Source organism: Tachypleus tridentatus, chromosome 8 (assembly GCF_004210375.1).
Source record: "Tachypleus tridentatus isolate NWPU-2018 chromosome 8, ASM421037v1, whole genome shotgun sequence".
NCBI classification, from domain to species: Eukaryota; Metazoa; Arthropoda; class Merostomata; order Xiphosura; family Limulidae; genus Tachypleus; species Tachypleus tridentatus.
This window is the reverse complement of record NC_134832.1, coordinates 124,270,895-124,282,699: the sequence shown is the minus strand read 5'-3', so window position 1 is coordinate 124,282,699 and position 11,805 is coordinate 124,270,895. Positions and strand designations below refer to the sequence as shown.

Below are 11,805 nucleotides of genomic sequence, written 5' to 3'. Positions count from 1 at the left end.
TTTTATCGCCAACATATCACAGACACCTACTGGAGAAGAATCCTTAAATCAACACAACCACATATTTACATTATTAAATATACACGTACATACTTGAAAAAAAAAAGAGTAAAAGTATTTGACACTAACCACTTTGTCTTCAAATCTTCTATATCCCAGTTCGCTTCATAGACGATAATGTCCAATACAATTGGTTTACTTATTGTCTAGCGAAGTCACAACTTGGATGAGTTAGGGTGGAAAAAGCGTATAAGTAATGAATACATATGTATCATTTTGTTACATTTATGACATACACATATTCGTTCTCAAGCCTATTTATCCACGTAGAAATTCAATATGAATATTTTTCATAAGTTAATTTACAAAATGCCTCTGAATAAACTTTGAGGTTGAAGATGTAAAAAACGAGGGACAAAAATGAGGTTATTAGCGATAGGTCATGATGTTGACCGAGTAATTTACGTATTTCTAGTCTGCTATAGTCATATATAGAGGATTTTTGTGACCTAATTATAGTATCTTTATTAATACTACAAGGGAACGAAAGTAGTAAATAGCCTTGACACTTAACACCAAAATTCTATTTCTTGCTGAATTTTGGGACATGACTAGATGTCAGTATCTCACCAACTAACGAATTGTATGTTGATGTCGTTTATTTTATTATATTTCTATTCCGTTTTCTAACTATAAGAATTATATCACTCAGCACAGAATTGGTAATATTTCGTGACATCACTATATAATGGTATACTTTATAACAACAATCTTAGCTAAAAGTTGCCATAATGCTGAATTTTTTATGCATTTCCCTCCGTTTCGCTTCCTCTGGCGTAAGGCTACTCAATAGGTTATCTGGATTATTTAATTAACGAATATTTTTCTTTTTGCCAGAAATATAACGTCACTTGCGACTAATAATTGTTGTAACTATTAGTAAATTCGCAAGAGAAGAAAACGTGTTATTGCGGATTTTAATTATATATAGGATAATTAAGGAATTATTTCATTTATAATAAAAATACGTAAGATGTTCTCTTCTTTTATCTGTACTTAAAATGCCAATTACAGTTTATTGACTACTGACAAGTACGTTTGCTTATAATTTTCATAAAAAAAACTACAAAAGAGCTATTTGCATATTACTCAGTCGTCCTTAATTTGGGAATGATAAGACCAGAGAAATTGTATCAACAACCAACTCTTGGGCCACTCTATGTGACCAAATAATGACCCGGCATGGCCTGGTGGTTAAGGCATTCGACTCGTAATCCGAGGATCGTGGGTTCGAATCCCCGTCACACCAAACATGCTCGCCCTTTCAGTCGTGGGAGCGTTATAAAAGTCGTTGGTAAAAGAGCAACCCAAGTGTTGGCGGTGGGTGGTGATGACTAGCTGTCTTCCCTCTAGTCTTACACTGCAAAATTAGGGAGGGTTATCGCAGATAGCCCTCGTGTAGCTTTGCGCGAAATTAAAAAAAACAAACTGACCAAATATTAAGATCGACTGTCAGTATTGAAAACTTTTATTCCTATTTTAAGTAGTTCAAATACAAAAAAGTAATTTAAAAAAACAAATATTGTTTTCTCATAACAAACCTTCTCAATACCCTGAAATGACGTTAACAAGTTAAAGTTAAAAACCTCAGTTTCACCTTAACAGTGAAATTTTGAACATCTTTAGAGTAATAAACCTTTTTTTACACAATTTCGTGATTAATGAATATACAATAAAGCAAACTTATTTGTGTTGAACGTCAACGTTGCTAATAGGTCATGGATTTAGATCATCTTATGGAAACTTTCATAAGTACCTCGAGAGCGCTTCTAAACGAACCATCAAGAAATAATTGCGCAAACATATCATTAACTCTCTTATAGATAGTTAAAGAAACCAGACTCGAGCCTTTCTTTCTCGCGTTTTTAGAGTCACGTAACTTCTTATCACGTGGTCATTTAAAACTTTTAAAAGTTTTCAGCTTAAGTTTTCACTCAAGATTTTGTTTACAAAGATTCACTTGGACTCGTAAATACGTACGTGCACTGTGAAACTTCGATAGTTTTAAACTGTCGTGTACTTCCACTTTAGTGTTTAGTATAGCCACTCAACTGATTGGTTGTTTTCTTACAACGTCATCAATTTTTTTAAAACAAGATAAGGACTAGCGAATCATGGCCAAGAGAAACTAAGTTGTTTCTTTTGCTCAATTGGTTGTCTGCGAAGAAGTAGGTGAATATATAAACAAACGGCCTGTAAGTTACCCATCTATACCGGAGTTTATCATTAAAGCTGTCAAACATGAGATCTTATACCCTGGGATTGTTTTTGTTGTCACCCTTGTTAATCAATGGTAGGTGGTCGTTCAGTATAATACCTCTTACTGAAATGACAAATTGTTCTTTCTAGGTTAAATTTTCCTCAGATAACGTTAACAATTCAAAACGGTAAGCCTCGGACTGAAGTCCTGGAGTATATATTTTGTCTTTTAAAATAGTAAAATATAAGAAATGAAATACGTAGATGTGCAACCTAATGTCGTCACCTCCAAAATATTATTTTGTACATTTTCGTTAAAGGAACAAACTTGACTAATCATGACTATATATATTGGGAGAGAAACTAATCAATTAGTGTGTATTACTTTCTTAGATAAAACTCTTATGTATAAATCATTTCACTGTATGTACAGAACTTTATTTTTTACTTTAAACTTTTTAACATTAAATTATTAGTTACATGATCATGTTTCTGTAGAGGTTCCAGTTTTGCAATAGAACAGTAATCCTGATAGTTCTGTTGTGATATTTAACACTAGACTGAAAGTTTAGTGGATAAAATTTTCTGTATCATTCTGGGCTAACTTTTTTGTGAATGAAACTGAAGTGTGATTAACAATTCTCGAAAAAGTAGTTAAAATATTCTTCTAAACGTGTTTATTTTTTGGAGAAAATGATGATTTGACATTAAAGTCACCAACAAAATCATAATTATTTCGATATTTTCAGAAAACAGTACCCTCCACTTTTTCGAAGTCCTCATCCGTTAATGCAAATATCTCATATATATGTATATATATATATATATATACACTCTTCGGGTGACTGAAAGCTAATGACTGACCTCTGACCTATTTTTTTAACCCCTTCATTGCTTAAAAATTAATGAGGGAGGCCCCAATGACGAACTCGTGATAGTCTCGCGGTTTAGAAGACAGGCTGTAACAAACCTGTAATCTTACCAAGACGAGCAAGCTGAAGTCCCCCCGGTCACCTACCTACTGTTCTACCGGTTTGGGCGTCCCACTTGTTAACAGAAACCGGTTTTACTACTAATATAATTCTTGCCCCATTTCTAAGAGTCGGCATGTTGACGTTAGCATGGTTTATCTTTTGGCTGAGTCTAGAAAGACTACATAGTTTCGTGAGACTTACAATATAAGCATCAGTTATACAAAGAATTCATCTACACCCCGCCTTGAGACCAGTGAAGAACTGGTTGAAGGCAAATTGGCATTCATAAAAATGAACACCTGTTTATTTACAAAACGGAAAGAAATGAGTTAATTAATCACTCCAGTTCACACCCCTTCGTCATAAATTAACTATAGTAAACAACGAAAAAAAATCCACCAGAAAACAACTCATTGTGTCAAAATTCATTTAGATTAGAAAATATGTGATATTTTCCCCACAATAAACATTCTATAAAATACATCCTTTCGTAATTAAAGAATAGAAAGGATACAAAACAAATTATATTTCTGAACTACAGAATTTCCATAGCCTGAATGACGCTGTCATTTCACAAAATCTAGAAGCAGCACACGATTCTTGTCTCAGCCAGTGTATCAAATCACTAAAAAATGGAATGGATTTATTGAGTTCTGATATTTGTTCAAGTAAACTTATTAAAAATTAAATAATATACATGTTTGTTTGCTGGTTTTAATTAAGTAGCCCATAATAAGTATCTTGTCAGTATAATTTCAGTAATGTATCTATTCTGTTTCATAAGCTACGAGCTTATTCAATGGAAACGCACAATGCATATGGCATCACTTCCATGTATCCATAACCATAAAGCTTACCAATACATTTACTGCATTATTAAATAAAGACTAGGTATGATCCACTGTTAAACACATTTCATTCCGAAATTAATTATTCTAAGAAAATGAATTCGAAGTTTCCACGTGAACATTCTAAAATTCAAGTCAAACATGTGTTATCTTTTTCTTAAGTGGTATTTCAAGATAATGAGCGCAGAGTATGTTGCTTTTATCACATGTTTTGCAGCTGTAATGCTCTTGTTCTCTTATTTTTCAGTAACAGCAGTGTCCATCGTTAAAAGACAAGTAGAGGGTGCTCCACTCCGAATAAGCCAAAATGATGCGGAGATATGTAAAGACAAATCTCCAAGAGAATATTTTCGTCTTTCCCCAGATGAAGATTGTCAAGAAGTAATGAGATGTTCTTCACAGGGTTTACAAGTTTTGAGGTGTCCCTCTGGACTTTTTTTTGACGTCGAAAGTCAAACGTGTAATTGGAGACATGAGGTTAATAACTGTAAACAAGTCGAAAAGCAAAAATTAGCTACACCTCTTTACGCCACCAATGAGCCAATATGTAGCGGTAATCAACTGGCATGTGGAAATGGTGACTGCATGGAAAGGGAACTTTTCTGTAATGGTATTCCTGATTGTACCGATGAATCTGATGAAAATGCTTGTGGTATGTATTTTTTATTTAAATTTTTATTTTTTACAGAAACAATTGCATCAGCAAACCCAGTACTTTGTTGCTTTATGTTATATTAGTGCAAATATAGCGTTTTGGTTAACTGTTTATACTTACCAGCCCTGTTGTTTCAATGGTTTAGCTGAACACGATCCGAACAAAGCACCACCTTGTGATCAGAGCCAGTGTATCCTTCCTGACTGTTTTTGTTCTGCTGATGGCACTCAAATTCCCGGAAAACTAGAACCAAATAACATCCCTCAGATGGTAACCATCACTTTTGACGATGCTGTCAACATTAACAATTTGGACGTTTACCATGATATTTTTAAAGAAGGTCGCAACAACGCCAATGGCTGTTCTATTAAAGGCACGTTCTTCGTTTCTCACAAGTATACCAACTACTCCGCTGTACAAGAGTTACATAGGAAAGGTCACGAGATAGCAGCTCATTCCATCACGTAAGAATGGTTTATTCACCTTATAATTAACTACTAATATCATGAAATTTAGAAGGATAGGTACATTTTGACGTTTTAAAGTTACATTGCAGTTTTTGTATGGCATGTTGTGTGGGTTTCATTGGCTTTATTTGTTCGTAGTTAAGCACAAACCTACAAAATGTACGATATGTGTTCTTTCTATCACGGGTATCTAAACCAGGTTTCTAACGTCGTTAATCCTCGTATATACCGCTGTGCCACTATGCAGAGTATGTTGTGGATAATGAGAAACCGTAAGTTTCGAACCAGTAATTACTGTTTTTCACAAAAGAATATTAAATACGAGATTAACATACCGACCAAAATATAATTCAACATTATGGGGGTATTTTATTACTGTAAACATTGTTGTTTTTTTTTATTTTACAGCCACCGTAATAACGAGAAGTATTGGACCAATGCTGATGTCGACACTTGGGCAAAAGAACTTGCTGGCAACCGACTTATCCTTGAACGTTTTGCAAACATTACAGACAACTCTATTGTTGGCGTTCGTTCTCCTTATCTTCGAGTAGGAGGTAACAACCAATTTGCCATGATGGAAGAACAAGCCTTCTTATATGACTCCTCTATCAACGCTCCCCTTAGTAACCCTCCCCTCTGGCCTTATACCCTTTACTTTGAAATGCCCCACAAGTGCCATGGTAATGGACAACGTTGTCCTACTCGCTCTCATGCTGTTTGGGAAATGGTCATGAACGAATTGGACCGACGTGATGATCCTGAATTTGATGAAGAGTTAGCAGGTTGCGTCATGGTGGACACTTGTAGCAATATTATTACTCGAGACCAGTTCTACAACTTCCTCAATAACAACCTGCGACGCCATTACAATACCAACCGTGCTCCACTTGGTCTTTATTTCCACGCTGGATTCTTAAAGCTCAATTCTAAATTCTTAGAGGCTCTAATCACCTGGATTGACGAATCATTAGAGAAGAATGATATCTACTTTGTTACAATGACACAAGTTCTTCAGTGGATGCAAAACCCAACTGAGCTCAGTTCCATCCGAGAATTTGCTCAATGGAAAGAGAAATGCGACATTAAAGGCCAAGCATATTGCAGTATCCCCAATGCTTGTCCACTAACCACTAGGGAGCTGCCTGGTGAAACCAACAGGTTACATACGTGTATGGAATGTCCCAATAACTATCCATGGTTGGAGGACCCCACTGGTGACTTTTTTGCTTTTAAAAAGTAAACTAACTTAAAAAATAATTTAACTATAACAACTCTAGTGCTCATCTTTAGAATTTGCCAAGATTCCAGTAGAATTCTTTGTATTTTCTGTGTGACAAGTTTGAAGCACGAAACATTGCAACAGTTTTAATTAAGGCAAAAAACAAATAAAAACAAAATGCGTTTTCTTCACCAACTCCAACAACTTTTATTTACGGAAGTTAACGTAACTTTAGCTAATGGTGTTCAGTTAGGATCTCAATTATCTAACTGCCATAAGGAAAGAAAGACGACACTGTTTTGACATACAAATATCTTATAGCGATTTTGTCCAGTCTTATAAGTTTAATCAATGCCTGGGTCATAATAAAGGTCACTTAAATTCTATCCCACATGTCCTCCTAAATAATTTTGTATATAACCTCTATTTGCTTATTTCAAGAAATTTTAAACATATAATCGTTTCCAAACGTTGGTCGCAAGGCGTTGATATTGGCAGGCATGTGGTTAATTAGCGAGTACGTATTAAAGATTGAATAAGGTGAACTAGTTATCCACGTGTCTTTGTTGTTAGTTAAAATATATACCCATGTTGAAGGTTTATTGTTGTCTCCCTTTTCTTTCTGCGTATTAACAAGCAGGATTTTGTTGCTAAGAGACAATGTTGGACCACTTACTGTACGACTCTATTTTAATAAAATGTACATTTTTATTACCGACTTTCTCTAGCGAATTATTTCTCTTTTAAATTCATTTTGTATAATTATGAATATTAACTCCTTATAAAAATTAATAGAAACTAAATAACTAAACCATTTTGTAATAATAGAAATCACTTGGAACAGTGTATCAAAGGAAATAATATTTTTTTTTGCTCATCAAAATTAATATAATAAAGTTAATAAATGCATATTTCAAAGAAGGTATCAATGAGATTTTGAATGTTACAAAAAGTGACCAAACAGGGCCCGGCATGGCCAAGTGTGTTAAGGCTTTCGACTCGTAATCCGAGGGTTGCGGATTCGAATCCCAGTCGCACCAAACATGCTCGCCCTCCCAGCTGTGGGGGCGTTATAATGTTACGGTCAATCCCACTATTCGTTGGTAAAAGAGTAGCCCAAGAGTTGGCGGTGGGTGGTGATGACTAGCTGCCTTCCTTCAAGTCTTACACTGCTAAATTAGGGTCGGCAAGCGTAGATAGCCCCCGAGTAGATAGCCCTTGCGCGAAATTAAAAAAATAAACAAACAGTGGTCAAATAATCAGAGAAAAATTATTTAGCACTCGCAGTTTGGTTGTCGAGTAGTTAGCTAGTTTGTCAACAATTATCAATGTTAATTTGATATTTGTAATATAAATAAATATAAAAAAATGTAAAACAACGTACAAGAAATATTCATGAAACTCTTGTTTATAAGTTTATTCAGATCATGCATGCAATAGCCATTCTAAACGAATCGGTTCTTCAAGGAGTTAAAATTCATTGAGTTTGAAAGAATGGCAAAGTGACGAAGCATGGTCAAGAAAGACGCTGTGATATTTACCAGAAGTGTGTGTGTGTGAGAGAGCTAGCGAAACAAGATCGTCACAGTGAACAGTAGTAGCACAAATACAATGCATTCAAGTCATTATTAAAATTCAGTTCTCAGAGAAGTGGAGCATTAAAGGGCATGCATTAGTAACTGTACTCGAAACTATTAACAAAGAAAGAAAACGTTACAAAACCAATTTTCTGCTGAACCATCAAACCAAGTGGATAATGCTTCGGACAACAACAATACTAATGCGTGACCTATATTGAAGACACTCGGAATAATCTGTGAATGTGTAACCTCAGTACTAGTATAAAAACAAACAATAGAGAACAAGAACATATAAAGTGTTTTTTAATTAAATTGGTTGGATATTACATCTCTGAATACCTGGTATTATTGTCCTTACCACAGTAGAGTAGTTCCATTATGACACCGAACAGTAACACACATGTTCTGCATAATACTGTGTAAAAGTCTCGTTTCATTCTTTGAAGGGGAAAGGATATGAGAGAATAAACTCATGCCTGCATAATAGTCTGTTAGAAAATTAATCTGGAATAACCAAGTACCTGTATTGTGAAGTATTGTCTTTCTGTATATTTTGTCTATTCTTACGTCTTTTCAAGCATTCACAAGACATTGTATATAAATAAGAAACCGAACTAAAAAACAGAACATCCTGTGTGGTAATTAGTAGAAAAGACAGTAAATTGTCAGAAGGTTGGAAATCAGAAACGTTCCTTTCGTTGTCCATCAGTTTTGTTTTGTTTTTCCTGTCAGGAGACAACGTGAGATTAAAAAGAACACACGAATGTTTCGAAACTAGATTATTTGGTTTCAAATTTTATGATAGTTTGTTCCGTTTGCTGCATTTTATCACTGTAAGAAAAGTTTCTGGAAAATAAGGGTTACGGAAAACATATAGAAAATGCACATAGATGGCATTCGTGCAAGATTTTATCTCGTTTATTTGTTTGTTTGTTTCAATTTCACGAGGACTATCTGCGCTAGCCGTCCCTAATTTAGCAGTGTAAGACTAGAGGGAAGGCAGCTAGTCATCACCACCCACCGCCAACTCTTGGGCTACTCTTTTACCAACAAATAATGGGATTGATCGTCACATTATAACGCCCCCACGTCTGAAAGGGCGAGCATGTTTAGTACGACCGGGATTTGAACCCGCGACCTTTGGATTACGAGTCAAACGCCTTAACACACTTGGCCATGCCGGGCCCCTTGTCTCTTATCAGTCCTCAGAACAAACCTAATATTTTCTCTCCCTCTCAAAACATATACGTTCCCCTCTCCTCTCTATCAAACATAATTATGAAAGTGGACATTAATAAAATAAAACGAAATCCGTAACAAAAAGTATAAGTGAGTAAAAACACCTTCATAATAGTTAGGTGTAATTATTTAGTAGATCAATAGCTAATTCGTATAGAATCAGCAGCAAAGTAAATGTTCCATATTTAAATTATTGATGATAGCGTACATACTATTAACGAAAATGAAAACACGTTCAGATGTTTCATCACTATTAAAAATATATTCTAAATGAGCTGTCGTTGGTTTTACTGTGTTAAACGATAAATCATAATCCATAAATAAATTTTTCTCGTGAGCTAGGCATTTATTAAAAACTACTCATCAGTTTTACGGTTTAACTCTAAATATTCACTCACTGAAGCGCGAGGACTAAATCCAAAAACAGAAAATTTTCAGTATAATCCTGGAGTTAATCAATATTTTTACTTTTTCCTAACTCACTTTTAACCTGAGGAATCTATTTTACGCGTGATCTTCATAAATTTAGAGAACTTGGAGTAAAAATACTTCGTTAAAATGGTTTCAAGAAGATAAATTGTTTTACAAGATAAGCGCCAGTTTTACAAAGAAAAAAACTTAAGAGTAGCCAGCCTCTTTAAATTTAAATTTTGTTGCATGTATGTTCAATTCCCAGGCCTAGGATATAAATGGATTCTTAACTACCTTCTCTGTTATAACAGGGAATGCTTGATTTCTTGTTTCTTTCACTTACGATACTTTATAAAGGTCACAGAAAGAACATCACAGTAGCTTTCTCGTTTTGGAGTTTGGATAGGACTGTGCTTATCATTTTATGTATTCGCAGAAAGGGAATCCAGCTGAAGCTGTAGTGATCACAATTCTAAATTGTTACACTGGTCATAATATCAGGTAAGTAATGGAAATTACTGAACTCTGCAATTTTGTGTTCTATTACTACTGAGACTTGTTAAGGGGAATTATATTTTGAACATAATTTATGTTTATTACCCTCTCATGATATATTACTTGTGTTTACAATTATTGGGGTAATTCATCAAAGGTTTGCACATTTTATTTGCCATATGGTAGTGAAAACAACTAGGAGAAGTTTTTATTTAGAATGCTCCATCTGTTGGTAAGTACTGGATATTTTATTCCTTTTTTAAGTAGCATAGCGTTTGTCACTTTTCCATTGTGTATGTTTAACTTAATAAGAATGCTTACATTTGCAAGAAAAACGTGTGGAACGTATGTATTGTAAAAAACATTTACAGAAAGCGCTATTGCTTCGTTAAAATTAATGAAGGATTCGAGTAAAAGATATTTACAATAAAAATATACAATTCGATTCATATTTCACTATATTACAATTTTTGAAGTATTTGAAAGATATTTTCAAAAAAAATCTGTACTACAGACTTTATCTGTAAACAGCAACTCGACAAATTCAATAGTCATATTCTGCCTAACTCCGATCGCTATATTAAGAAGAGGGCACCACCATGTCTCAGTGGTGAGGGCGTTCGACTCGTAACATAAGGGTTCGAGTTTCCCTCACATAACATGTTCGTCCTTTCATCCGTAGGGCGTTATAATACGTTGGTGAATCCCACTATTTGTTCGTAAAAGAGCAACCTAACAGTTAGCTACCTTTCCTTGTTTCATCACTGATAAATTAGGGACGATTAGGGCAGATAGTCCTCGTGTAGTTTTGAACGAAATTCAAAACAAAACCCAATTAACAAGAAGGCGCTAAATTATTCGAGTTAAGTGAACAGGAGAATCCACAAATTTCTACAAGATCATTATAAATTGTTAACTTAAAAAGGGTAAATAGAGATCTTCAAAAAATTACAGAAACGATATAAGTAGTTTAAAGTAAAGATGCAATCACAAAAAAGTAAACAAATAAGTTTATGGTTACATAAGTAGGGCTGACATTATTAATTCATGCTAAAATTCCTATTTTATCTCTCCTAAATATTACAGTTTTTAGACATAAGCTTATCTGTTTATTTTTCTACTTATCTTGTTCTTGTATTTCTTCGCTAGCCGTCCCTAATTTAGCAGGGTAAGACTAGAGGGAAGGCAGCTAGTCATCACCACCCACCGCCAACTCTTGGGCTACTCTTTTACCAACGAATAGTGGGGATTGACCGTAACATTATAACGCCCCTACGGCTGAAAGGACGAGCATGATTGGTGTGACGTGGATTCGAACCCGCGACCCTCAGATTACGAGTCACACGACGTAACCCACCTGGCCATGCCGGGCCAACAGTTTTTAATAATAATTGCTTCTTTAGTTGTTTTTAAGTTCATCTTGGACATTAAGTCTGTGGAATAGCAATATCGCCATATTAGAAACAGCTTGGTCTAATGGAACACAATGTTGGTGTATGATACTCCATCAGGAAACAATGACAACCTTTGGATTGGCTTATTGTTGAATGGATGGCTGTTGCTTCTCATATCGTTGTAATAATGTTATTATTAATAATCGTTCTGCATGTGCGATCACTATGATGCATGTTAAGCATATGCTTGAAAATGTATTT

General features: G+C 34.8%; 1 protein-coding gene and 1 long non-coding RNA gene across 3 annotated transcripts in view; one reads left to right on the top strand and one right to left on the bottom strand.

The window, feature by feature from the left end:
- The window catches only part of LOC143223405 (uncharacterized), a 50,146-nt gene extending 48,054 nt beyond the window's left edge, over positions 1-2,092 (bottom strand). Inside the window, exons 1-2 of one of the 2 annotated variants that reach the window (XR_013012903.1) lie at positions 1,817-2,092; positions 130-221 (exon numbers count right to left, since the gene is read on the bottom strand). This is a non-coding gene — a long non-coding RNA (uncharacterized LOC143223405). Of the gene's footprint in view, positions 1-129 lie in introns of both variants that reach the window. The other variant, XR_013012902.1, reaches the window with a different exon arrangement.
- Positions 2,093-2,204: 112 nt separating this feature from the next.
- Positions 2,205-7,143, top strand: LOC143223404 (chitin deacetylase 1-like). The gene is made up of 4 exons (XM_076451348.1): positions 2,205-2,353; positions 4,329-4,733; positions 4,882-5,200; positions 5,612-7,143. The coding sequence occupies exons 1-4, from the start codon at positions 2,302-2,304 to the stop codon at positions 6,444-6,446; spliced, it is 1,611 nt and encodes a 536-aa protein (XP_076307463.1). The 5' UTR covers positions 2,205-2,301; the 3' UTR covers positions 6,447-7,143.
- Positions 7,144-11,805: the final 4,662 nt, after the last annotated feature.

Bases quoted from the DNA above. Each gene is read 5' to 3' on its own strand.
- LOC143223404 (XM_076451348.1), top strand. From the start codon at position 2,302: ATGAGATCTTATACCCTGGGATTGTTTTTGTTGTCACCCTTGTTAATC. The intron at 2,354-4,328 runs GTAGGTGGTCGT...CTTATTTTTCAG, and splicing joins GTCACCCTTGTTAATCAATG to TAACAGCAGTGTCCATCGTT. The intron at 5,201-5,611 runs GTAAGAATGGTT...TTTATTTTACAG, and splicing joins ATAGCAGCTCATTCCATCAC to CCACCGTAATAACGAGAAGT.